The sequence below is a fragment of the Gouania willdenowi genome, chromosome 12 (assembly GCF_900634775.1).
Source record: "Gouania willdenowi chromosome 12, fGouWil2.1, whole genome shotgun sequence".
Lineage (NCBI taxonomy): Eukaryota > Metazoa > Chordata > Actinopteri > Blenniiformes > Gobiesocidae > Gouania > Gouania willdenowi.
The window spans coordinates 32,002,697-32,029,475 of NC_041055.1; the positions used below are offsets into that span (position 1 = coordinate 32,002,697).

The window sequence follows — 26,779 nt, forward strand, 5'->3', positions numbered from 1 at the left end:
CTGTATTGTCACTTTTAACCTTTTTCACCGGTATTTCAAGATTTTTTTGACAATTCAACCACGTTCATGATTTGTCATGCCCATTATTTGCCAGTTTTAACTAATTGTTCCTACATCGACACGTCTATTTTTGGCTACTGTAATTTGCTTTCATTTTGAATTTTGCTTTAAAGGACCTGATTTGGCCTCCGGGCCTCGAATTTGAACTCTAAGGACGTTGGAACGTGTGCTAATGCTAATGCTAATTCATTAATTTATTGTTTCGTAAACAGTGAAATAATTTCTAAATATTCTTCACTTCTGTAGATTTTTTACGAGCTTATAAAAGCATCGTCACACTCACACTGTATTTTATGTTTATTGCTGGTGTGTACATTCTTCTTGTCTCTATTTCTAAATATATCATCAATATTTATATTTAACGACTAAAAGACAAACAGGTTCACAGACTTTGTGTCACAGCGTTAAATTACAAACCTTTATAAGGCACTTTGATGAGAGAACATGTGCTTCTTCTTCTTCTTTCATCCTAAAATACCTTTGATATTTTCTCTCTTTTAGTGACAATAAAAAAAAAAAACTTCTTTAAACATTATAAAGTGGGTCCAGTTTAAAAAAGGCTCAAACTTCACAGCTCCATTCTTTGCTTGTTCTTTCCATCCCAGTAGTAAACTATGTCTCAGTGCTGTAGCATGTAGCATGTAGCATGTAGCGTGTGCTTCTAAAGCTTGTGATTTCCACAGATGATGGTGCTGTATTTGTCAGCTGTCAGAGGAACGTAGCTCCTCTGATCGTTGTCCACCACATAAAGAGGGTCAGAGATGGTTGACGGGTTGAATCCGCTCTGGACCAGCTGGAACTTCTGTTGCTTAAAGGTACTGGTTATCTCCATCTCCTCCTGATGAAGAAAGAAAACCATCAACACATCACAGAAAAGGACACTTTACTGTTAGATAATGGTGAAAATAACACTTTATTTACACTGGAATCATGTAATTATCCTTAAATATTACTAATACATTTAACCCTTAGGGTCAATGTGACCCCAGGATATTTGACTCCAGAAAATGATTTTCAAAAAATTATTGACCAAGTTTTTTGTGTCAGACACTTTGTTTATTTGTTGAATCCATTAAACAATGCGATTAATCTGCGTTAAAATATAGCGATTACGTTAATTCAGAATGATTAATCACAAGTAGGGATGTAACGATTCACTCAACTCCCGATACGATTCGATTCACGATACTGGGTTCACGATACGATTCTCGCACAATTTATTTTACAAAATGGGACTGTAGACAAATGATGACTGAAAAATATTCCTTTATTTTTTGGGGGAAAAAAACTGTAAAAAACTGTACTGTTTTCCTTTTATTTGTCATTGTCAAAAAAATCCCTTGATAAACTATTCAAAACAATGCAATTTAACTAAAAATAAATCTTGAATGAAATTAATAAAGGAATAATACAAATGAAGAAGAAGCCTATTAATTTAAATTCTGGTTCTATAGTAAACGATGCAAAACTGCATAATAGTTATTTTTCTTTTAAAAGTGCAACTGAAAATTTATTTTGTACCTTAACAATTGGACTTTTAAAAAAACAAACAAAAAAAAAAAAAGTCATTTCACTGTATTTAGGTCAGATATTTGTTTGGACCAGCAGAGGGCGCTGGTAACCCAGTGGTCGGTTGGCATGCAGATATCTTGCAGTGAAAAAGGAATGCTATGCTAGCAAACAGAGCTAATAGAAAAACGTGACTTTTACAGATATTCACGTAATATTACAGATATTTTTGGTGCTAAAGGGGTAATAAATTATTTATGAACATGTTTAAGAGTAGAAGGCGGCCAGAAAGAAAGTAGTAGCCCGCCGCCAACACTTCTGGACAGCGCTCTCTGCTGTATCACAGTATCAAATTGAATCGTGATACCTATGAATCGATTTTTAACTGCCTTACGATTAATCGTTACGTCCCTAATCGCATGCGTTAATGCTTTAAATTTGACAACCATCAATGAGCACTAGAGTATGAACCCTATTGGTTGTGGTGATGATATGATCCACTGCTTCACATGACTCTAAAACAGGGGTACTAAACTACTCTAACCTGGGACCCACATTTAGCCGCAGCCATTAAATCGCGACCCACTTATTTTTTTAGAATTCAACCAAATTTAGTTTTTAAAAAATACGTAGCTGTTGAAAACACAATTATATAATCTTTTTTAAAACATGAATCTATGTTTTTTTCCTGTGCAACATACATTTCAGAGCCTGCCTGTCAAAAGAGAAGTTTCTTTCAAAATAAAAGACAAGTTTAACATGAGAGATATTAAGTATTTATTTATTTTTGACCAGTTGTTCACGACCCACCCAGTACAGGTCCGCGACCCACTTTTGGATCCCGACCCACCAGTTGAGAATCTATGCTCTAAAATATATTGTGACATTTGATGAAAGCATACAAGCTTTTTTGCAATATTTGAGTGTTTTTTTTTCCTTCGGAATTAGGGTGTTTCCATGACCAGTTTTTATTGAGCTATTTAGATTTCTAAGATTAATGAAAGATAGTGACAGTAAATATATTACTGGAGGACATTTTCAAGAGACAGAGAAATCATGTTTGAGTAGTAGGTCACAGACACACACACACACAGACACAGACTGACTGTAAACGGAGGACTGAGAATGCTATCTGAGCTAGCGGCACGTGTTACCTGTAATCTGATGAACAGAGGACGAGCGTACGCAGGAAGTTCTCTGACAGCGTGATGGAACAGTTTCCTCCCATCGAAGGTAAAACCTGGTCGTAATGTTATGGCTGCCATCCCAGCTCTGCCTTCATGGTCTGAGAAAACCAACAGCAAAAGTTCATTAGTCAGAAGCTCAGGAAAGAAGAGATTTATTTAAATAGTTACAACTATTTAGCAACAGGTCAGATGTTCATTTATTCATTTATTCATTTTGTGACGTGTGTGGATTTGTTTGAACAACAAACAGGAGGAAGTTTTTAATTTCATGCCAATAGAAACTAATCGAGGTCTTTAAAGTCCTTTCTTCATTAACGATAAAGATCATTAGCACTAAACGTACAAAGAAAGTTATAATAAACGTTCAAAATGTAGCAGGAGTTCAAAGAGCATTCAGTTATTATACTGCATTAGATATGAACCAGGAACTAAATGTAACATGGAACATGAAGCATAACATTTAACACATTTTTAATGGTTGATTTAAAAAAAATTATTTCCTTTTTCTGTTTTCTTAAAGAGTAACTAAACCCCAAACCCACTTTTACTGTTAATTCATCCTAGAACAACTTCTAACATTTCAGTAAAAGTATTTTAATTTTGTGTATTTAGTTGTAAAATATCACAGTGACTGCCACCTAGGGGATGAACGCTGCTATTACAAATGGATTTTGCACTTTTACATGTTTTTTATGGAGGTGATTAGTTTAATTTAGTTTTTTATTTATAATGATGTATGATGTTACTTGTTCATTGTTAGTTCAATACATTTGAAAATGTGTTATTTGTCAAGATTATTTGGGGGCAATAGAAGCAGGAGGGGCTCGTTATTTATTTATTTATTTTTAATAGTTTTTGGATATTTGTATATGTATATATTCAGTTTTTATTGTAAAAATTCCTTTCTTGCAACATGTTTTCCTTCTTTCTATCTGTACTATGTACAGGCCCATGTGTTTGTGTATATATATATATAAAATTATGGGACAAATAAAGGATATCTTATCTTATCTTATCTTAAAGTTCACCTTCGTTCAAAGTAGAAAATACACAAAAAAGATTGAGAACCACTGGATTAAAGCAACATTTTGATGAACAAGCTGTGAAACCATTAGAAAACACAAAGTAACACAAAGTAACATAAAGTAACACACCTGGCACCTCCACTCCGTACACGTTGACCTCCTGTATGAAGTCGACCAATCCCAGAGCTTCGCTGACCTCTGTGGTCGCTACGTTCTCACCTTTCCACCTGAAAACAAGACAAGCTTTTATTTTTTCATCACAGAAAAAAAAAAAATATATATATATATATATATATATATATGTATAAAAACAGCCTTCAAACTGTTACAGAACGGATTTTATGTTTGTCACAATAAAAAGAAAATCACATCAGTTGATCATTTGAAAGTTGTTGAAGCGTCATTTCAAACACATCCCACACATTTTGGTCAAAAAAAATAATAAAAATAAATAGTCACAAAGTCAGTGTGTGTTTGGGTCTGGAACATGTTTGGGTCTTCAGTAAACTACTTAGCATATGTCTCAGCTCCCTGTAATGTGATCAGCTTAGAGCTATGAACATAGACTGTTCACATCACTAATGATTAGTCACAGATATGCATTGGTTCTAGACTCACACGCTCTAGAAATATGAAAATATATATATATATTTTTACTATTTTCATTGATCCATAACTGCATGTGGGAATTTAAGAAAAAAAAATCAGATTTCTGTTTTAATTTATAATATAAATGTTACTCTTTATTAGGATATAAAACTATATTTTTCTATTTACTTTTTCATTTTCATTTTTATTTTGGACCCAAACTTTGGGTTATTTCACAATTTGCAAATATTAAAAAATCCTTTAAATGAGGCCATTGTAGCTTAACTGTGTGTCTGATAATCATTTATTGTTTATTAATTTTTCACTAATCTGTCCACCAGATAGGATGTATAGCAGATCTATTTCTATATTCTGAGAGAGTGGGTGGAGCTTATTAACATACCATATTTACCTTAATATGTGATGAAGTTACAGATGTATTGGAAAATGAAATTGGAAGACAAATAAGGACACACCCCCCTCACTAAATTGTCCATATCTCATAAAGTATTCATTCAATTAAACTAAATAAATTGCAGCGTGACTATTGTATATTTTTGCGGAATAACTTGTAAAGATTTCATACATTTTTGAGACTGAAGTGTGTGTGTTGTCCTGAAAATGTGTTGAAATGACCCGTGTGTCATTAAGTTTTTACTGTTTTACTGATATTTGTTTTTAATTTCACTTTTTTCCCCAAATACTTCATTAACCTGTCTGTTTGAGACCTAAGTGTGTGTGTGGGTAATTTGTTAAAATCACATGAAATGACTAGTTATTGTGAAAGGGAAGGATATGATGGTGAATTAACCAATGAGAGGTTAGTCCATGGTTTCTGTGCTAACAGGTTAGCGCTACACTAGCAATAATCCAAGTTAAATCTATGGACTAAACCCTACAGAAATAGTTTGAGATGTTATAAAATGGAAATAAAGCAGTGTTATCAGTAAACCTGGTTCTTTAAGAAGGATCCGGAGCAACCACAAAGCAGTAATCTGGGATTATCCTAATCAGGATTAAGTAACTATCATAGTGACCCGGACAGGTCAGCACCATGGACAGACGTGGACCGGAGCTCACCTGAAGGTGTCTCCTACTCTGTCTCTGAAGTAGATGAACCCCTGGTGGTCCTCAACCATCAGGTCTCCTGTGTTAAAGTAGGCGTCGCCCTTCACCAACACGTTCCTCAGAATCTTCCTCTCCGTCAGATGTTTGCTCCCCACGTACCCAAAGAACGGGCTGGTGGAGCTCACCTTGGACAGTAGGAGGCCCGTGTGACCTGAGGAGAGCAGGCAGAACGTCACACCTCCATGTCTCTACGTCACACCTCTACGTCTCTACGTCACACCTCTACGTCACACCTCTATGTCACACCTCTATGTCTCTACATCACACCTCCACGTCACGTCTCTACGTCACACCTCCATGTCTCTACGTCACGTCTCTACGTCACACCTCCACGTCTCTACGTCACACCTCCATGTCTCTACGTCACGTCTCTACGTCACACCTCCACGTCTCTACGTCACACCTCCATGTCTCTACGTCACGTCTCTACGTCACACCTCCATGTCTCTACGTCACACCTCCATGTCTCTACGTCACACCTCCACGTCACACCTCCATGTCTCTACGTCACGTCTCTACGTCACACCTCCATGTCTCTACATCACACCTCTACGTCTCTACGTCACACCTCCACGTCTCTACGTCACACCTCCACGTGTCTACGTCACACCTCCACGTCTCTACGTCACACCTCCATGTCTCTACGTCACGTCTCTACGTCACACCTCAACGTCTCTACGTCACACCTCAACGTCTCTACGTCACACCTCCACGTCTCTACGTCACACCTCCACGTCTCTACGTCACACCTCCACGTCTCTACGTCACACCTCCACGTCTCTACGTCACACCTCCACGTCTCTACGTCACACCACTATCTTACATATCTATGTTACATATCTATGTCTGCTCTAAGTTTTACCCGTTTCTACGTGCTGACAGAAGCCCCTCTGATCCTTCACCAGGTCATCCATCACCATGTCAAACTTCACCAGGTCATATTTAAACAGAAGCTGGAAAACAAGGAAGAGGAAGACGTCGTTAAACTTTATTTCAACAAATCTCTGAGAAGACGTAACAAGAGTAAAAGTGCAGAAAAATAATTGTGTCACAAAGATGAAAAAGTCTTTAAAAAATTAAAATGACGAACACGTTCAACCGATCATACAGAAGAGGATCAGAGCCAATTTTGATGAACAATATAATTTTGGGCAAATCAAAAATGTTGAGATTTTAGTCAAAAAAACAAGATTAAAGTCGAAATTTCAAAAATGAAATTAAAAATACAACATGGTGATGAAAGTCAAAGGTTTGCTAATCAATTCAAATTCACAAATGTATAGAATATTTCATACACAAGGTATTTTAATCAGCTTTACATAATTAAAAAGTGCAACAAAAACATTTACCAGATTAAAAATAAATAAAAATATTAAATTAATAATGTAAATATTTAATATAAACCTCCCTCTCAGTCATAGGCAGTAGAGGAAAGGATTTAAAATGTTTCTATGTGATGCTGACTTAGGTTTGTTCCACTTATTCTTTGCAGCATAACAACTAAAATGTTTGCAGTGAACTCTGGGATCCACTATCTGACCTGTGTCCATAGATCTGAGGTCACCTTCAAGAAACTAAGAATATTTTGTTATTTTCAATTTGAGCCCATTTTTGCTTATTTTTATCCTTTTTCTACAAATACACCAAAATTTTAACATTATTTCATCACTTTTTATTGCCATGTTTTTATCCACTCTAATCTGCAACTTTGAACCAATTTCTGTTGTTTTTAAAATCCCATTTCTTTTTTGTTTCTGTATTTTTGTTTGAATAATTACACAAAGTTTACAAAAGGTGACAATACAACACAATCAGACAGATGAAATAATAAAGTAAATAGATACCTGTGGTCCTTCTTAAAACAAACTCAGAGAAATAACCATAAATAAATAAATAAATACTTCTTCCTTTAAGGTTCAAATCAGCCTCTTTTCCATGTAGGTTTCAAAAATAATATAATTAAATAAAAGAAAAGTGTACATAGTCACTTTGAACCATTTTATTAGTGATTAAAACCAGGATTTCCATCTTTAAGATGACTATAATAATAATAATAATAAACGTTCCTGGATAACAGTGGATATTATTCAGATGAATAAATAAATGTGGTTATCACAGATTCATAGAACAATAGACCATCATTTTACTGACTTTATGGATGGACCCCAAAAATCTCTCCCCTTTATAGATGGTCCTGTCTCCACATGACTGTTCTTCAATGTGGAACCTTTATTTGGGGGTCACTAAAGGGATAAACACTGCTATAGGTGTGTGTAACTGATTTCATGTGAATGCTGATCATATGGAGCACAGAGGACTATGTTGGTGTTTGTGGAGCAGGAGGAGAAGCTCAGAGCTCAGAGTAGTTTATTTATAGCTGCTCTCACAGATTAGACCTTCATGCATGAGTTTTGTAACCACTTCAGAGCAGCTTTAGCTTTGGTTAATACCTGCAGCAGCTTCAGGGAGTCACACTGAAGTCAGCTTTAGAATAAAGGCAACCAGGATCCACTGTTGCTCAATGGCACTGCAGCAGTGAATTTATTTATTTAATGCACACAGAGCTCTTCTTCTCTCCTTAACGGTATCTACCAAACAGCAGAGTGGGAACTGTTGCCCTCTGTAACCACACGGTTTTCATTTATCATCTCTCACTAAACAAAAGAGCTTTTTAATCTTTTACTGATTGTTAGAGAAACTTAAAGCAGCACAAGTTGTCATTTTGACTGAAAAAGCTGCTAAATGATCCAGAATACTTCACTCCCATAGAGCCTAAAGGGCTAACAGAGGCTAATCAACATGGCGGAGCACAGGTTGCAAAACGGTAAAATAGTCCCATTTTAAAAAGTTAATAAAACAATAATGTGTTTTGTCAGGTACTGATCTTCTATTAAGAACATTTCAAAGGTTTTAGGCCACATTTGTAAAAACAGCAGAGGATCACTTTCAACATGAAAATTCTTGTTTTAATCAGAAATAAAATGGGTTAAAAGTGACCAAAAATCTATGAAGTAGGATTTTAAAAATCACAGAAAGTTGCAAATTCTTGTGGCCAAAAACAAAAAAAAAAGTGGTAAAATAGTGGCATCAATATTGGCTTAAAAGTGCCAGAAATCGGGAAGAATTATTAGTTTAAACTTGCAAATAACGGGCATGACAAATCATGAATGTGGTTAAAAGTGACAATAATGGTTCAACAAATGTGACATTAGGTGTAAAAGTGGTGGAAAGGGTTTATAAGTGCTGAACATGTCTGGAAAGTGGAAAAAAAGTAAAGAAAATACATTAAAATGTGATGAAAAAGTGTCAGAAATGGGAGAAATGTAGCAAAAATACATTAAAAGAAACAAAAATATGGCAAGAAAAAGTGATGAAATAGGTTAAAATATGGAAAGTTTGGTGTCATTGCAAAAAAAAAGGGTAAAAATAATTCAAAAAATATTCCTTGTTCCTTGAAGGCATCTGGCGACCCCCTTCCCAGTGTCTCACAAGCCCAAATGTGGTCCTGACCCTAAGTTTGAGAACCGCTGACTTAGGCAACAGTTCTGAAGTGTATAGTAAATGAGTAAATGTACTTATTGTATTATTGCATATAATAAAAATGAACCATCACAGCAAGGGTCACATGATCAATATTTGTCAACATTTAGAATAATGACCAATCAGAGAATTATACACGAGGAAAAAATGGTTTTGTCTTTTTTTTTTTTGTCTTTGTGGTTTTGATTTTTTCTCAGTTTTCAGTCATTGTGTTTTTTGTGTTTTAATTCCGTGTATTTTTTGTCATTTTCTGCATTTTTGTTGTGGATTTGTGCGTTTTTAGGGTCACTTTATGTATTTTTGTTGTTGTTTTCTCTATTTTTCTGTCATTTTGTGTAACTTTGTTTGTGTCTGGAGTTATTCTGTAACATGTTGTTGTGTTTGTTAAACTGGTTGCTGTGTTCGTCTTTTGGGATTTTTTTTTTTTTCTTACAATTTGTGCATTTGGGAGTTATTTTTTATTATTTTGTTCATATTCCTTCCAACTGCTTGAATTACAATTTTTGGGGATTTGATTTGTGGCCCCCTGGTCACCAGTTGCTTATGTCTGATTTATAAAAATAATTTAAAAAAAAGACAAAACTATCAACAACAGCAATTCTAATCAGAAAATCTACTTTTTACATGACAATGAAAATGAAGATGTGAATTAAAACTAAAAGGTTGGTTTTAATGTCAAACTGTGAATGTATTTGTTGTTTTTAGTTGTAACATGTCAGAGTGACTGCCCTCTATGGGTTTAAACACAGCTATTACAAATTCATTTTGCTATTGGTTGAGAACAAGATTCATCTTGCACTGTTAGCTCCGCCCCCTCCTATAAAAACTATCACCTGTTCACTCGACAGTATGTGGGACTGAGAAAACAGTGAATAAAGAATAATAGTGAGTAATAAGTAGCTAGTTAGCATAGCATAGATTGTTCTTTATACATTTTATAGTATAAAGTGGGCGTGTCTTAACTGCTTCAGGAGCTCCGCCCATAATCAAGGCTCATTTTCAGGGTTAAGTTCCTCTTTGAGTTTCACGTCCATCGATAATATCAATTCAACACATCGTCCCACTTCATTCATCCATCCATGATTTACCAGGATGGATGATGTCACTCTGGCATCGTCCAATCAGAGGCTGTGGGAACGCTCGTTTTGTTTGCCTGCAGGCGACCGCCACACGATGATGAAGGACAAGTTCTTCCTTTCATACGTGTCAAAGTCACAAGATGCTCAGAGCTTAAAAAGTTACAAACAGAACCTTTTATTAGTTGAATGTCCTGATGTAATTTAAAAAGTAAGACCAATTAGTTTAAACTGGCAAATAATGGGCATGAAAAATCATGAATGTGGTTAAAAGGAAAATAATGGGTCAACATATGTGACATTATGTGTAAAAGTGGTAGAAATGGTTTATAAGTGCTGAATATGTCTGGAAAGTAGAACAAAATATGCATAAAAGTCATTGAAATTAGATGTAGAAGTGTCAGAAATGGGTAAAATGTAGCAAAAATGTATTAAAACAAGCAAAAATATGGCAAGAAAAAGTGATGAAAATAAGTTAAAATATGGTGAGTTTGGTGTATTTGCAGAAAAAGGGAAAAAAATAAGCAAAAATGAGCTCAAATTGTTAAAAAAATATTCTTTAGTTCTTGAAGGTATCTGGCGACGCCCTCCCAGTGACTGCTTCCTGTGAGGGAGGAGCTCAGAGTAGAGCTCGGTGTGCACGTCTCCTCTTTCTGCTCATCCTGAACTAATGATGGACGACACCGACCGTTATTAATGGCATTACTGTGTGAGCCTCTCGCTCCAACACGTCAGAGAAGACAGTCTGTGTTTGTGCACGTCGCTCTTCTGCTTTATGGGACATATTAATAACGTGGTCATGACTTCTGTGTTTGTGGACAGGAGCACGTTTATCTTCTGTTGCTGAAAACTCTGCATGAAAACAACGTTTAAAAGGAAAATAAAGCAATCATTGTCTGCAGATACTTATTATTCTAACATTCTACATCTTTCTTTCTGTTTAGTCAAAGGAATAATTCATAAAAACACTCAGTCTCACTTTGTTTGTTTGACTTGTACCAGATCTGTTTTCTGCTGAAACAGAGGTTCTCAACCTTTTGTTTGGAACACCATTTGGGGTCGTGAGACACTGGGAGGGGGTCACCAGATGCTTTCAAGAAACTAAGACTATTTTTTGAACAATTTGAGCCCATTTTTGCTTATTTTTACCCTTTTTCTGCAACTCCACCAAACTTTCTATAATAAAACATATTTTCATCACTTTTTCTTGTCATATTTTTTGCTCCTTTAAATGTATTTTTGCTACATTTCTCCCATTTCTGACACTTCTACATCACATTTTAATGACTTTTATGCACATTTTTGACATGTTCAACACTTATAAACCCTTTCCATCACTTTTACACATAATGTCACATATATTGATCCATTATTGTCACTTTTAACCTCTTTTCACCATATTTCATGATTATTTCTGCCAATTTAACCACATTCATCATTTGTCATGACCATTATTTGTCAGTTTAAACTAAATGTTCATACTTTTAAAATTGCATTACTCTAACCCCCCCAACTTTAAACCCTTTTTTTTAAACCACTTTTTCTGTAAATTTCTGGCTACTATAATTTGCAACTTTTAACCAATTTCTGTAGTTTTTTATGTAATAGAGTCACCAGAGTCGCTGATGTGGCTTCGGTGTGAACGCGCCTTAAAGCCTCGTAACAGCATGTTCTCTTTACATATACCACAGAGGAAGACTTTCCACACTCGGTTCATGCCTCCGAGGGCGTACTGTTACTAACGTTATTGAATGAAACGTCTCACCCTGTAGAAGAAGTTGGATCGTCCCACGGCTCCGATCTTTCCGATGTGGTTCATGAAGCACAGGTTTCCCTCAGTGGAGCCGTAAACTTCACACATTTTAATGTTCCCAAAACGACTCAGGAACTCACGCCACACGTCCTGCCTCAGCCCGTTCCCAACTCCCATCCGGACCTTGTGAACCTTCTCCATGTCTGTCTGAAAAAGAAAAAGAAGAAGAAAAAGAAAAATTAAAAGAAAAAAAAGAAAAAGAAAAATTAAAAAAAGAAAAAGAAGAAGAAGAAAGCAGGAAATGAGAGTTTATATTCTGTGGATTATTTCATTAGATTTTTATACATATATATTTTATATATCCATCAGTCAGTCTTTGGTTCAGTGGGAGTGTCCTGTTTGAACTCCACCCACACACTCCCATTAGAGCCCAATAACAACATTATTATTATTATTTTTATTACAGATAAATGAGCTTCATGGAGTCAGTAGAACACGTATCCACGACAAAGAGGAGACAAAACAATCATCTATTGAGGATTAAACCACTCCCATAGAGAAGGAGTGGGAACACTGGAGCCCAGTGAGTGACCGTATCATTGAGTGTGTGTGTGTGTGTGTGTGTGGCCACAGAGGAACACATTCTATCTACATCAGGTTACAGATTTAATAACCATAGGAACAAATATCTAATCTATTAGATTAATGAGTTGATTTATATTCCTAGGATTAAAATACACGCTGGTGAAATTGGATTTTAAAAACCACAGAAATAAGTTCAAAGTTGTAAATTACAGTGAACAAAAACAGTCTAAGGTGACATTATCGGCGTTTCCGTTACTCTTGGAAAATCTAAAAAGTCCAATAAAAACTGGTGATGGAAAAAAACTCAATTAACGCAAAAAGGTTTTTTTCGCTCTGATGAGGAGGTGTTTCAGATGTTTTAATATTGAAATGTGTCGCAAAATCGCTATGGAAACATTTTTCCACAAACATACGTCACAGGACGTGACATACTTGGTCACATGACCACTTCTCTCCAGATTCTTATCATTAATAATTATTACTTCCATATCAGACGTGAAACAACAAAGTTTTAAGGAGGTTCTGAGCGTTTATCTTCATGGAGAGAAAACTTACAGGATGAGATTTCACGGGAGTTGTGAGGCTCCTCCCCAAAACAACCTTCAATGGAAAACCGTTCAATGCGTAATTATACTTGATCGACATTTAGAAATATCACTTTTATTTTGCAAAAATCTGTAATAGAAACCCAGCTATCAATGTTCTTCATTCATCTGGATTAGATCATGAGAAGAACTGTTGGACATGGTGAAAATGGAACTAGATGAAACTGGACCACCTGGATATTGTGGACGACATTGTCTTCCATCCTCAACCAAACTGCAATGTCATCAGAAAAAGGAGAAGAGGAGGAGCCAATGAGCCTTCAGATCAGCTCAGGAGCAACAAAAGTCATGAAGATTCAAGCAGAAGATCAAGAACAAAGTCAAATGTGGAGAAAACCAAAACAACGACTTGAGTACAGTGACAAGTTGGAAGATTGAGGGAAAAGGAAGGAATAAAAAAGGATGGAGATTAAGGTCTGAATGAGGTCAGAGAGGAAGAGGGGGAGGAGCTCTGTGAAGGTTCTGCTGTCATTCCAATTAGAAGAAAAAAGAACAAAGAACGCTTTGAGCTTCATTCTGAGTCCAACAACATGGAGACAATGACTCTCCTGTTTCACTGCATCATTATTACTCACATCACTGACTACAGAGGATGACTCAGCACTTCCATCAAACCAGGGACCTCATTTATAAACATCACGTATTCGCCCAAAACAAAGATGTGCACGACACTTTCCACGCAAAGAAAGTGATTTATAAAAAAGAAACGTAGCGTGAGAATGTGACATATTTATTAGTAGATTTATGTCAAACAAAACACATTATTATGCAAAATATTCATTTTATTTCCTTTTAAAAAATAGGACTACTTTACAGTTTTAGAGCCTGTGTTCCACCATCTTGAAATCATGTGACTGATGATGTCACATGGCCCCACTGCCTGTAAACATCCCATTGTTTTCTATTGGAGTGAAACATTCAGCCTGATTTTTACATCATTTAGGAACTTTTTCAGTCAAAATAACAACTTTTGCTGTTATGAGTTGCTCCATATAATCAGGAAAAGCTAAAGATGTCGATGTAAAACTCTTTTGTTTACAGAAAGAGAATAAAAAAAGTTCCATCTCTGCAGTTTGTTAGTAGACAATGACGCAGAGAAGAAGAGCTCTCCTAAAGGACCCTTAAACAGTGAGCTGACACGCTCTGGTGGCTGAAGTTACTGAAGACACAAACCCTGAGGATGGGCTCCTTCTGGGTGGGGGTCCTTCAACAGTCTGTGATTTAGTCTCTAACTTCAGCCACCAGAGCGTGTCAGCTCACTGTTTAAGGGAGAGTAAAGGCCCCTTAGGAGAGCTCTTCTTCTCTGCTTCATTGTCTACTACCAAACCTCAGATTTGGAACTGTCGCCCCCTGCGCTCACAGATTATTTTTGGGTCACAACTGTTTTTTTGCTGGAAATAACTATTGCGACCACCAAATAAATCCTCTTTTTTTCTGACCTTTGTCACTCACACGCATTTCTTCCTCAGTCTGAAATTTATGTTCCGTGTCACTTCTGCCATGATTGATCATAGAACCCCATTGGTCAGCAGCTTGTTTAGATACAACAACAACAAAAATCAATGTCTTTATAATCTGTGAAAATGAAGCAGCTGCTGAACAATGCTACTTAGATTAGCTCAGTGCTAATTTATTTACACTTACAGGAAGAAACAAATCGTGACCTTTTCTTTTTTCTTAAGACATCAACAGAACGTCCTTGACGTGTGGACTAGTTTACGTTCTAGTTAAACTTTATCAGCTGTTCCTTTAATCTCATCATGAGCCCAAACAAATGTCACGTCTACGCTTTCAATGTCCTCCTTCAAAATGCTGAGTCAGCCCTGTGTGACCCTTATCATTGGAAAATAATTATTATTCATAAACTCTGTTAAATTTTGCAAATATTGTTTCTTCGGCTATAACTGTTTAGTCATATTATGCTAATCAGCAATAAAACAATGTTAATAATGGAGGTTGTTGGTGATTAACTTCTCTTTGACCAGCAGCATGTGTGTGTGTGTGAGTGTGTGCGAGTGTGTGTGTGTGTGTGTAAGTGTGTGTGCAACTGTGTGCGAGTGTGTGTGTGTGAGTGTGTAACTGTGTGTGTAACTGTGTGACTGTGTGCGAGTGTGTGAGAGTGTGTAACCGTGTGTGTGTGTGTGTGACTGTGAGTGGGTGTAACTGTGAGTGAGTGTGTAATTGTGTGTGTGTGTAACTGTGAGTGAGTGTTTAACTGTGTGTGTAACTGTGTGTGTGTAACTGTGAGTGAGTGTGTAACTGTGTGACTGTGTGTGTAACTGTGTGTGTGTAACTGTGAGTGAGTGTGTAACTGTGTGACTGTGTGTGTAACTGTGTGTGTGTAACTGTGAGTGAGTGTGTAACTGTGTGACTGTGTGTGTAACTGTGTGTGTGTAACTGTGAGTGAGTGTGTAACTGTGAGTGAGTGTGTGACTGTGTGTGTGTGTGTAACTGTGTGTGTGTAACTGTGAGTGAGTGTGTAACTGTGAGTGAGTGTGTGACTGTGTGTGTGTGTGTAACTGTGTGTGTGTAACTGTGAGTGAGTGTGTAACTGTGTGACTGTGTGTGTAACTGTGTGTGTGTAACTGTGCGTGAGTGTGTAACTGTGCGTGAGTGTGTAACTGTGAGTGAGTGTGTAACTGTGAGTGAGTGTGTAACTGTGTAACTGTGTGTGTGTGTGTGTGTGTGTAACTGTGCGTGAGTGTGTAACTGTGTGTGTGTGTGTGTAACTGTGAGTGAGTGTAACTGTGTGTGTGAGTGTGTGTGTGTGTAACTGTGTGTGTGTGTATAACTGTGTGAGTGTATAACTGTGTGTGTGTGTATAACTGTGTGTGTGTGTATAACTGTGTGTGTGTGTGTGTGTGTGTGTGTGTGTATAACTGTGTGTGTGTGTAACTGTGTGTGTGTGTGTAACTGTGTGTGTGAGTGTGTGTAAAACTGTGTGAGTGTGTAACTGTGTGTGTGAGTGTGTGTAAAACTGTGTGAGTGTGTAACTGTGTGTGTGTGTAACTGTGAGTGAGTGTGTAGCTGTGAGTGTGTGACTGACATGATCCATTGTTCCTACACAGGACAACACCCCTCAGTGACAGACACAGACATTATCAGTTGATCATTTACCATTTTTCTGCAACGACACCAAACTCACTAATTTTGCTAAATTACTCTCATTTCTGACATTTCTACATCACATTTCAATGACTTTTCTGCACATTTTGTCTAGTTTGAATATATTTTCAGCATTTATAAACCATTTCCACCACTTTTACACCTGATGTCACATATGTTGACCCATTATTGTCACTTTTAACCTATTTTCACCATATTTCATATTTTTTTAATCAATTTAACCACATTCACCATTTGATTTGTCAGTTTAAACTAATGGTTCCTACTTTTTAAACGACATTCACTGATGATTATCTGTGCGTGAAACAGACTGACCTGGGGCTGGTTGCACAGGTACCTGCACAGTTCACCAATATACTGAAAGATGGTCACGTTGTGAGTCCTGCAGTCCTGCCAGAACTGAGACGCTGAGAACTTCTTCTTTAAGACGCACGTGGCACCTGGAACACAGTCTGCATTAGAGTCCACAGCATTTCCCATGATGCTTCACTAATAACAACTAAAACACAGTACAATGTATTTATTATGCAACGTTAAACACTCCTGATCAGTCACAGGGAATAAAGAGAAGTTATTGGGGCCAAAGTGAATCTGATCATTGATGATCAGATCATGTAAACTTGCTTTAATCAGAATAAAAATGTCATTTTGTGTTGTTCGAAGGTTTTCTATAGCAGTGATTCTCAACTGGTGGGTCGGGACCCAAAAGTGGGTCGCAGACTTATACTGAGTGGGTTGCGAACAGCTGGTCAAAAATAAATAAATAAATACTTAAAGTCTCTCATGTTGGATTTGTCTTTTATTTTGAAAGAAACTTTTCTTTTGACAGTCATGCTGTGAAGTGCATGTTGCACAGGAAAATATATAGATTTATGTTTTTAAAAAACAGAATGTTTTCAACAGCAATTTTTGAAAAATGTGGGTCACGATTTAATGGCTGTGGAAAAATGTGGGTCCCAGGGTGAGACCAGTTGAGAACCCCTGTTCTATAGGATATGATCCCAAAATATAACATCCTGATTCCACCTGAGGAAAGGAAGTTGGGGCAAATGTGGGAAAAAAGTGTAATAACAATAAATTATTTAAATTATTTAGTTAATTTCTTTAACTGCTTTAGTGACCAAAATGTAGTAAAACATCCTGTCTCATTTAGGAGTGTGACAATATCTCCATACGGCAATATATCACAATATTTTTCCACACGATCAATTATCGATATGCTCCCGATAAGTATCCATTTTTTCTTTTTTTTTAAAAAACCTTTTCTGCTTTTTCACTAAAATGTGCAGGTACGTCTTCACATAAATGTTGTCACTGTTTGTTGAAGGAACCCATATATTGTTTACTGTAATATTTCACTATAATGATGTCACTGGTAAGAAAAACCCTATTTATTGTTTATATAAAGCACTATTGGAGATACTTATTCATGTACATTGGTATGTTGACACTTATTTACAGAAATGTTGCACTAAAATAGTGTCACTGCTCATAGGACACTTTTTCAATGTATTGTCTTTCAGATATAACATAAAAAAATGTATTTTTTCACTTAATTTTTTTTTCTTGTTATGTCAGATTATTGTAGATTTCTGACCAATATATCGATAATCGTAGTATCGTCATATTGTGAGATAACCGCTATCGTGAGCTTTGTATAGCGTATCGTATCGTGAGGTACCCAGAGGTTCCCACCCCTAGTCCCATTAAACGTTTGACTATAAAAAATGAAAAGATTAATCTCCCACTGATCTGAAGATTATTATTATTAGATTAATTCCAAAGCGCACAATGTTTTTGTCTTGGATTAAAATACATGTATCTATCCTCAGGGTTTGTGTGTCTTCGTCTGTCTGTGATTTACTCTCTAACTTCAGCCACCAGAGCGTATCAGCGCACTGTTTAAGGAAGAGTAGAGGTCCCTCAGGAGAGCTCTTCTTCTCTGCTTCACTGAGTTGGAGCTGTCACCCCCTGTGATCACAGATTAATTTTAGAAATGTTTTTATTCTTTCTGTAAACAAAAGAGATTTACATCGACATCTTTCCTCATTTTTTAGATCAACCAAAAGCAGCACAAATTATTTTACTGAAAAATCTACTAAACAATGTAAAAATCAGGCTGAATGTTTCACTCCAATAGAAAACAATGGGATGTTTACAGGCAGTGGGGCCGTGTGACATCATCAGTCACATGATTTCAAGATGGAGGAACACAGGCTCTAAAACTGTAAAGTATTCCCATTTTAAAAGTTAACTAAATGAATATATGGTGTAAAATAATGTGTTTTGTTAGACATAAAACTACTCATTTCAAAGGTTTGATGACAGTTAGCATGTTAGCTTACCGAGGTGGATGGTTCCTCCCACACCGATCAGAGACGCTGCGCTGTGGTACAGAGGGAGAGGGATGTAAACAACGTCGTCTGATTTTGCTCCAAACGCCCAAAAACCTGCAGCTGCTTTTAAGCTCTGAAGATGTGTGATGACGGCGGCTTTAGGAAGACCTGAGAACATTAGAAACATACAATCACATGGATGCGTCCAGAGCAGACATGACTCAGCTAATCTCAGATAATCCCACTGTGTCAAAAGATTAAATATAAACACATTATCCACTATTTATCTGAGCTTTAGATGAACTAAAGAAAACAGCTGTAGCTACAGTAATAGTTTACACGACCGTGGCTCAGGTGGTAGTGGGTCGTCTTCTGATCGAGAGGTTGGGGGTTTGATCCCAGTACCTGACTATGTGTCGAAGTGTCCTTGGGCAAGACACTGAACCCTAAGTTGCTCCCAGTGGTCGACTAGTGCCTTGCATGTCAGTCCTGTCCCACTGGTGTGTGAATGTGAGAGTGATTGGGTGAATGAGCTGATATGTAAAGTGCTTTGAGACTGTTTCAGTGGTGATAAAGCTCTATATAAATCAAGTCCATTTACACTCATCACTATCTGCTCATTTGTGTAACTCACACCAAAGGACAATGTGACGCTCACTAAAATTAAATCCAGGTATTAGATGCGGAGGTTAAACATAAAATGAGCTCTGAAATTAAAGTTGCAGACTCTCTAAGGCATCAACTTAACTCAAACTTTGTGTTAACGCTTGTGTTAGCACTCGTGTTAGCCCATGTGTCTTCATTTGTGTTTTTTTAGGGGAGTATTAGCCCTCGTGTTAGCGCTCATGTTAGCCCTTGTGTAAGCACTTGTGCTAGCGCTCGTGTAAGCACTGGTGTTAGCCCCCGTGTTAGTGCTTGTGGTAGCCCTTGTGTCTTCATTTGTGTTTTTTTAGGGGAGTGTTAGCGCTCGTGTTAGCGCTCGTGTCTTTATTTGTGTTTTAACATTTTTCAGCAGGTCTGCAGTGATTGGTCAGAGTTGATTGGCTCTCTCCTATGCTGTAGAAAAACTTATATCTAATGTTTAAATCACTTCAGTTAAAGTAGTTTTTCTCTGTAACTGAGAGCCGACTCGTACATTGATGTTATTTTGCCATCATTGGATGTAGTTATTGTACATGAAGCACATGGAGAACGTGTCATTGCGGTTCACATAGTGCAGCTGACCTGTTGTTCCAGAGGTGAAGATGTAGAGTGTGGGGGCTCTCAGAGAGCTAGTAGCGTGTAGCGCAGCAGGGACAGGTTGATCAGATGCTGATTCTAGTTTATCCAGCAGCGTGTGAACCTGAGGATGATCACTGTGGGCCTTCATCACCCAAACCTGGATGTCATCCTCCAACAGGCTGGAGAGGATGGGCTCCAGACACTCCACCATGTCTAGACAGGAACACCACAACGTTACCATGATGGAAATGATGGTCATTAATCAGCTAATCACAGAGAGGAGGTGAAAGAAGCCTGGAGAACTTTAAAAGGATTGAACAAACCGTGGGTTAGACAAATAATAAAACAATATGGCCATGAATAACATAAAACCTGACACAAATACCACAGATCATAATAGAAGTCAACACTACACGTCCTACAGACAATAATCTACAATATTTATCATCATCACAAAACATTTACACTATATCTCCTCCTCACTGTCAATCATTCATATTTTATATTAAAATACAATCATTTACACTCTTATATTTAAAAAAATAACTTATTGTAATACCGGTACATTTCTAATTAGTGAGTATATGGGGAGAAAATGTAAGTCATGGTAATGACTGGGTTTTAATATATTTGACACTTTTTGTGTTTGACTCATTCATTATTTTCATTTTCTTCTGCTCTTTTTTAACTTTTTCTCCATTTTACCCTTTTTTTCTTTCTCAGATTTTTTTTTAAATTTTTTATTATATTTGATACAATTTTTTCAAATTAATTGAAGTTATACGGATGGCTCTAAAATCCTGATTATCTAAATAAATGTGTTAGTATAGTTAGAATAATTATTATAAAGTGTGTTATATTTCAGACTCACTTTCTCACACACGCTGATGGGATGGAAGCCCTGACATAAACCTGCTCCACCATCTGATCCTCGACCTCCAGCCACAAACAGTGGATTGTGTGATCATGAGTCACTGAGTGAAAGGTTGAATAAGGTTTGGTTCATGAAAGTTGTTTCAGACCAAGGTCACAAACATCATCTGTTATTTCACTTTATTTAACCTCTGCTGGGAGTTTAAGAAAATCAATTTAAAAAGTTATTTCATGTCTTACACTCTCCTTTCTAACACATGGTTAAATCACCTAGCATGCTAGCACGCTAACACAATCAGAGAAAGAGGAGTAAATGTTAGCTGCTTCCATAAAATCAGATGTTTAAAAAAAAAAAAAAAAAGACATTTAAATCAACTAAATTCTGTTTTACAGTTGATTTTTCCTCCTTTTCCTTAAGTTTGGTGTTTGTTTCTGGATAATTAAATAAAAAACCACAGATCAACATTAAATACAAATAATATAAAACCAGATCCCTCAGAGAGTCAAACCTCCTCCAATCAATCAAGTGATTGATCATTTTCTCACCAACTCCAGCTACCAGAGCGTGTCAGCACACTGTTAAAGGAAGAGTAAAGGTCCCTTAGGAGAGCTCTTCTTCTCTGCTTCATTGTCTACTACCAAACAACAGTCGGTAACTAACCGTTCCTGGTTTTAGTTGTAGATATCTCCAAACTAATACATAAATTAATCAAAACTCCACAATATTAGCAGGGCTCACAATTCCCCCATGATTATATCACATTATGGCAGTTATTTTTATTGACAAATTGGTAAAAGAACTCTCAATTTTTCAAAAATCCTGCAATTTTCTTTAAATTACTCCACAAATCGTCCTCAAATTACATAAACATGGGTCACAAAATCAAATCAGTTGAAAGTGAAGTGAAATATAACATTTATGGGTTAGTCGTACATATTTGATAATTATCTGTGGAAGTGCAAACTTGAGCACAATAATGATTAAATGACTTATTTTCCCACTCTAGATTAACTGCTCTTTGAACTAAACTGTGTTTTACAGCCCAGGCCTAGGGTCTAACTTTGGTTAAGATTTAGTCCAAACCTGCAAACAGACAAAAATAAATAACCTATAAACTCCTCTATGATGTGATCAATGCATCCTCTGTGTCTCTCGGACATCGTCCCAGAATCACACGCAGCTTGTTTGGTTGATCAATGATTTGTCATCCTGTCACATGTCAACACTGGGATGTTACTATAGAGCAGCGATGAAAGTGAAAGGTGAAAAATACAAGTTCAAACATTATTTTAGCTTCTTTATCTCTGATCTATAATACATGGAATAATCCTAAACTCTCCTTATAAACACTTTGGTCATCATTAGATAAATAAGCTGCTTGTTTTTACAACGTGCTCTAATATTCCTCTGCTCGTGATGATTAAAGAAGAGAAACAAACTGATTTTCACGCACATTCTTCTCAAAGTTTCTACACTGGTGAAAACATGGTGTAGATGAAGTATTTTATTATTTGTAAAACCTTATTGTTATTAAAGTATTACTTTCTTTATGTAATATGACTTAGGGCTGGGCGATAAGGCCCAAAACTCATATTGCGATATCTTTTCTCATAATAGTGATATAAATCTCGATAATTTTGCCACTTTAGTCATTTTCTCCTCTAAGGGACAGCACGTGTGAGTGAGATCTATAGCGTGGTTTGTTTAGGGGAGGGTCTGGGTTAGGACGCACTCAAAAAACAAGTATTTTAATGCAAAATAAGCTGTAAAATAAAAATACATTGATATAGGCCATATTGTAATTTTCTGTCACCAAATTAGAAAACTTACCAAAAGTTCTACTCAATATCATGTTTGACCGTACGTCACCAGACATGTCCTCTTTTCACATCTTGTCCGGACGGATTTACAAACTCATCAAAACGCATCTAGGGAAACACATTCATTTCAAAAGCAGCGACTCAGCTAATATTTGCTCTGTCGGAGAAATTCTGCAGTTTCTGAAAGCGAAGAAGTTGCTTTTCACCACCAACGTGGTTCATTACAGTTATTTTAGGATTTACGTTTAGCCTATAGGAAGTAAAGGTAAAGTTTCCATCATCTGGTATAGACCGCTTCACCTGCCGTTTCCATGACAACAGACAGAATAAAGCTCAGAGTCAGCATGGGACCATGGGATCAAAACTTTCAGTTATTGTTTCAATGATTGAGGGAATTTAAGAAGGTTTATGTGAGATTTATCAAAGACGGATTGTTATCATGTATAATAAAGTCATTTATTTAAATCTTTGTTATAAAGAGAAAACATCATTTTTAAACCTTATGGACATTAACAACTTATTTATTTACTACATTATAATATGTTGTTACAAGTATGAAGAGGTCGGCCCACGTGACCTCTATTTTGAAAGGTCAAATATGGTCACCCTAGTATTTAAGTATGAATTACTTTTACCTGAGTACAATTTCAATCAAGTAACAGTATTTTTACCTGAGTAGGAAATATCAGTACTCTTTACACCTGTTATTATTAGTGGTTTAACCCTCCTATTGTCCTTGGGGTCAATTTGACCCCATTTAATGTTTAATACAAAAAATAATAATAATATTTGACTTTTTTTTGCTTCATATTTCATGACTTTTCTTAATTTGACTTATTTTTTCAATCTGCTGAATGAATATTGCAGCATTGGTGTTAAAGTGGGGTCAATTTGACCCCAAGCTGTTTAACACTAGTCTGTGTGTGTGACCTTACATCTCCACACCATCAAAGGTTAAAGTCTCACCTGGTCCTATGACTATGGTGGAGGATGTTAGAGGTCAAAGGTTAAAGGTTAAAGTCTCACCTGCTCCTATGACTATGGTGGAGGAGGTCAAAGGTCAAAGGTTAAAGTCTCACCTGCTCCTATGACTATGGCGGAGGATGTTAGAGGTCAAAGGTTAAAGTCTCACCTGCTCCTATGACTATGGTGGAAGATGTTAGAGGTCAAAGGTTAAAGTCTCACCTGGTCCTATGACTATGGTGGAGGATGTTAGAGGTCAAAGGTTAAAGGCTCACCTGCTCCTATGACTATGGTGGAGGAGGTCAAAGGTCAAAGGTTAAAGGCTCACCTGCTCCTATGACTATGGTGGAGGATGTTAGAGGTCAAAGGTTAAAGTCTCACCTGCTCCTATGACTATGGTGGAGGATGTTAGAGGTCAAAGGTTAAAGGCTCACCTGCTCCTATGACTATGGTGGAGGATGTTAGAGGTCAAAGGTTAAAGGTTAAAGTCTCACCTGCTCCTATGACTATGGTGGAGGAGGTCAAAGGTCAAAGGTTAAAGGCTCACCTGCTCCTATGACTATGGTGGAGGATGTTAGAGGTCAAAGGTTAAAGTCTCACCTGCTCCTATGACTATGGTGGAGGATGTTAGAGGTCAAAGGTTAAAGTCTCACCTGCTCCTATGACTATGGTGGAGGATGTTAGAGGTCAAAGGTTAAAGGCTCACCTGCTCCTATGACTATGGTGGAGGATGTTAGAGGTCAAAGGTTAAAGGCTCACCTGCTCCTATGACTATGGTGGAGGATGTTAGAGGTCAAAGGTTAAAGGCTCACCTGCTCCTATGACTATGGTGGAGGATGTTAGAGGTCAAAGGTTAAAGGTTAAAGGCTCACCTGCTCCTATGACTATGGTGGAGGATGTTAGAGGTCAAAGGTTAAAGGCTCACCTGCTCCTATGACTATGGTGGAGGATGTTAGAGGTCAAAGGTCAAAGGTTAAAGGCTCACCTGCTCCTATGACTATGGTGGAGGCTCCACAGCAGTGGAAACAGTGCAGTAATCCTTTAGTTCTGATGTTGATGTTGAGAAAAGCTACAGAACATCCAGCTTTACTCAAACCCAGCCACGCGCACACAAAGTCCGGCTCGTTGCTCATCAGCAGCGCCACGCACGCGCCTCTCCGCAGCCCCACGCTGTCCCGGAACACGTGCGCGAGCTTGTTGCTGCGCGCGTCCACGTCCCGGTACGTGTGCACGCGCCCATCGTAGATGATGAAGGGCTTGTCGGGCACGCGCTGCGCCTGTTGGATGAAGCGCTGGAGCACCGTGCGCACCGTGCGCGTCACCCCGGAGAGCTCGAGCTGCGCTCCGTAGCGGAGAACCTTGAGCAGGAAGAGGAGATCCTTCAGGAAGAACGGGAAGAAGAGCCGGTGCAGCACGTGGAGGGAGAGGACAGCTACACCTGTAGCCACAGCCACAGCACACACAGACATCACACTACACAGCCGGAACACACACTGAATGAGGAGGACGCGCCTCAGCGCCAGGTGACCAATAAACCACTTAGTGACGTCACACAGCACAGGACACGCCCTCAACCGTCAAGTTACACAATGTAGGAAAGCGTAACATACACGCCTTCAAAATAAAAGTGTGGACCGTCGCAAACGAGTGACAAAAACGGACAGAAATAGTGGTTAAAAAAGTTCAAAGTGTCAATATTGGAACAACAATTAGTTTAAACTGGCAAATAATGGGCATGACAAACATGAATGTAGTTATTGTGAAAAATAATCATGAAATCTGGTGAAAAGAGGTTAAAAGTGACGATAATGGGCCAACATATGTGACAATAGGTGGAAAAGGTTTATAAGTGCTAAAAATGTCTTGAAAATGGAACCAAAGAAAACGCATTGAAACTTGATGTAGAAGTGTCAGAAATGGGAGTAAAGTAGCAAAAATACATTAAAAGGTGCAAAAATATGACCAAAAAAAGTGATGAAAATAGGTTAAAATACAGTGAGTTTGTTTTAGTTGCAGAAAATTTGTAAAAAAAAAAAAAAAAATGAGCAAAATGGGCTCAAATTCTAAATATATATATATATATATATATATATATATATATATATATATATATATATATATATATATATATATATATATATCCAGCACATATATCTGGTGACCCCCTCCTAGTGTCTTGCCACACCAAATGGGGTCCTGACCCCAAGGTTGAGAACCTCTGTGTTAGGCAACATACTTTATCCAGTTTTAATGTTCTCAATTGGCTTCTTTAGAATTTTTATTATAACAGGAAATAATTTCTTCTACATTAGAGACTTCACTGATATGATCATGTGTTCATTCCTAGAGCACAGCTGTACTGCTGCTTAAACTGGAAATATTACAACACTGAATCCTCCCAAAGTAAACCAACACACACACACACACACACACACACACACACACACACACACACACACACACACACACACACACACACACACACACACACACACACACACACACACACACACACACTGATGAGTGAAGTCTGTTATCTTAGATCAAACTGCTGCTACGCCCTCAGACCTCCCTCTGTCACATGATTTCATTTACACACAAACTCACTGTGAACGCCCTCTACACACATTAATAACCTCATTATTATTCATTCTCATCAATATTATTTTATTGTAAAGAAATAAGAAAACATTTGTTGACAACACAACATATAAATGAACATTTGTTTCTGTATTTGAATCTCTTTGTGTGTTAAACTGCTTTGTTTACCAGAGAATTCTTCAGAGGTCGTCACACACGACTACACGGTGTGTAAGTAAAGCCGTGGTTCCCAACCTTTTTCGGGCTGTGACCCCATTTTGAACAGACACATTTCTGGCGACTCACAGAGACTTTTTATTTATACTTGAGAAAGTATAAAATACAGTTGTTTGATATTGTGTGTGATGTGTTATTTGTAAATAGAACAATTTAATATATACAATATATAATATGCAATATATAAGACATTTCAGGTGACCCCACATGGGGTCACGACCCCAGGGTTGCAAAAACCTTGGTGTAAGGGCTGATGTATGATGAGATACTCTGGGATCACTGGTCATCTAACACAGGGGTTCTCAACCTTGGCATCAGGACCCCATTTGGGGTCACGAGACACTGGGAGGGGGTCGCCAAATGCCTTCAATAAACTAAGAATATTTTCTGAACAATTTCAGCCCATTTTTGCTTATTTTTTCTTTTTTTCTGCAACTACATCAAACTCACCACATTTCAACCTATTTTCATCACTTTTTCTTGCCATATTTTTGCTCCTTTTAATGCATTTTTGCTGCATTACTCCCATTTCTGACACTTTTGCATCACATTTTTATACTTTTCAG

General features: G+C 37.3%; 1 protein-coding gene across 1 annotated transcript; it reads right to left on the reverse strand.

Moving 5' to 3' along the window:
• On the reverse strand, positions 1-24,884 carry slc27a6 (solute carrier family 27 member 6). Its single transcript, XM_028462422.1, has 10 exons — positions 24,382-24,884; positions 19,743-19,952; positions 18,528-18,686; positions 16,498-16,622; positions 11,879-12,073; positions 6,360-6,450; positions 5,450-5,648; positions 3,911-4,008; positions 2,724-2,854; positions 1-898 (listed from the first exon to the last, which is right to left on the reverse strand). The coding sequence occupies exons 1-10, from the start codon at positions 24,863-24,865 to the stop codon at positions 722-724; spliced, it is 1,869 nt and encodes a 622-aa protein (XP_028318223.1). The 5' UTR covers positions 24,866-24,884; the 3' UTR covers positions 1-721.
• Positions 24,885-26,779: the final 1,895 nt, after the last annotated feature.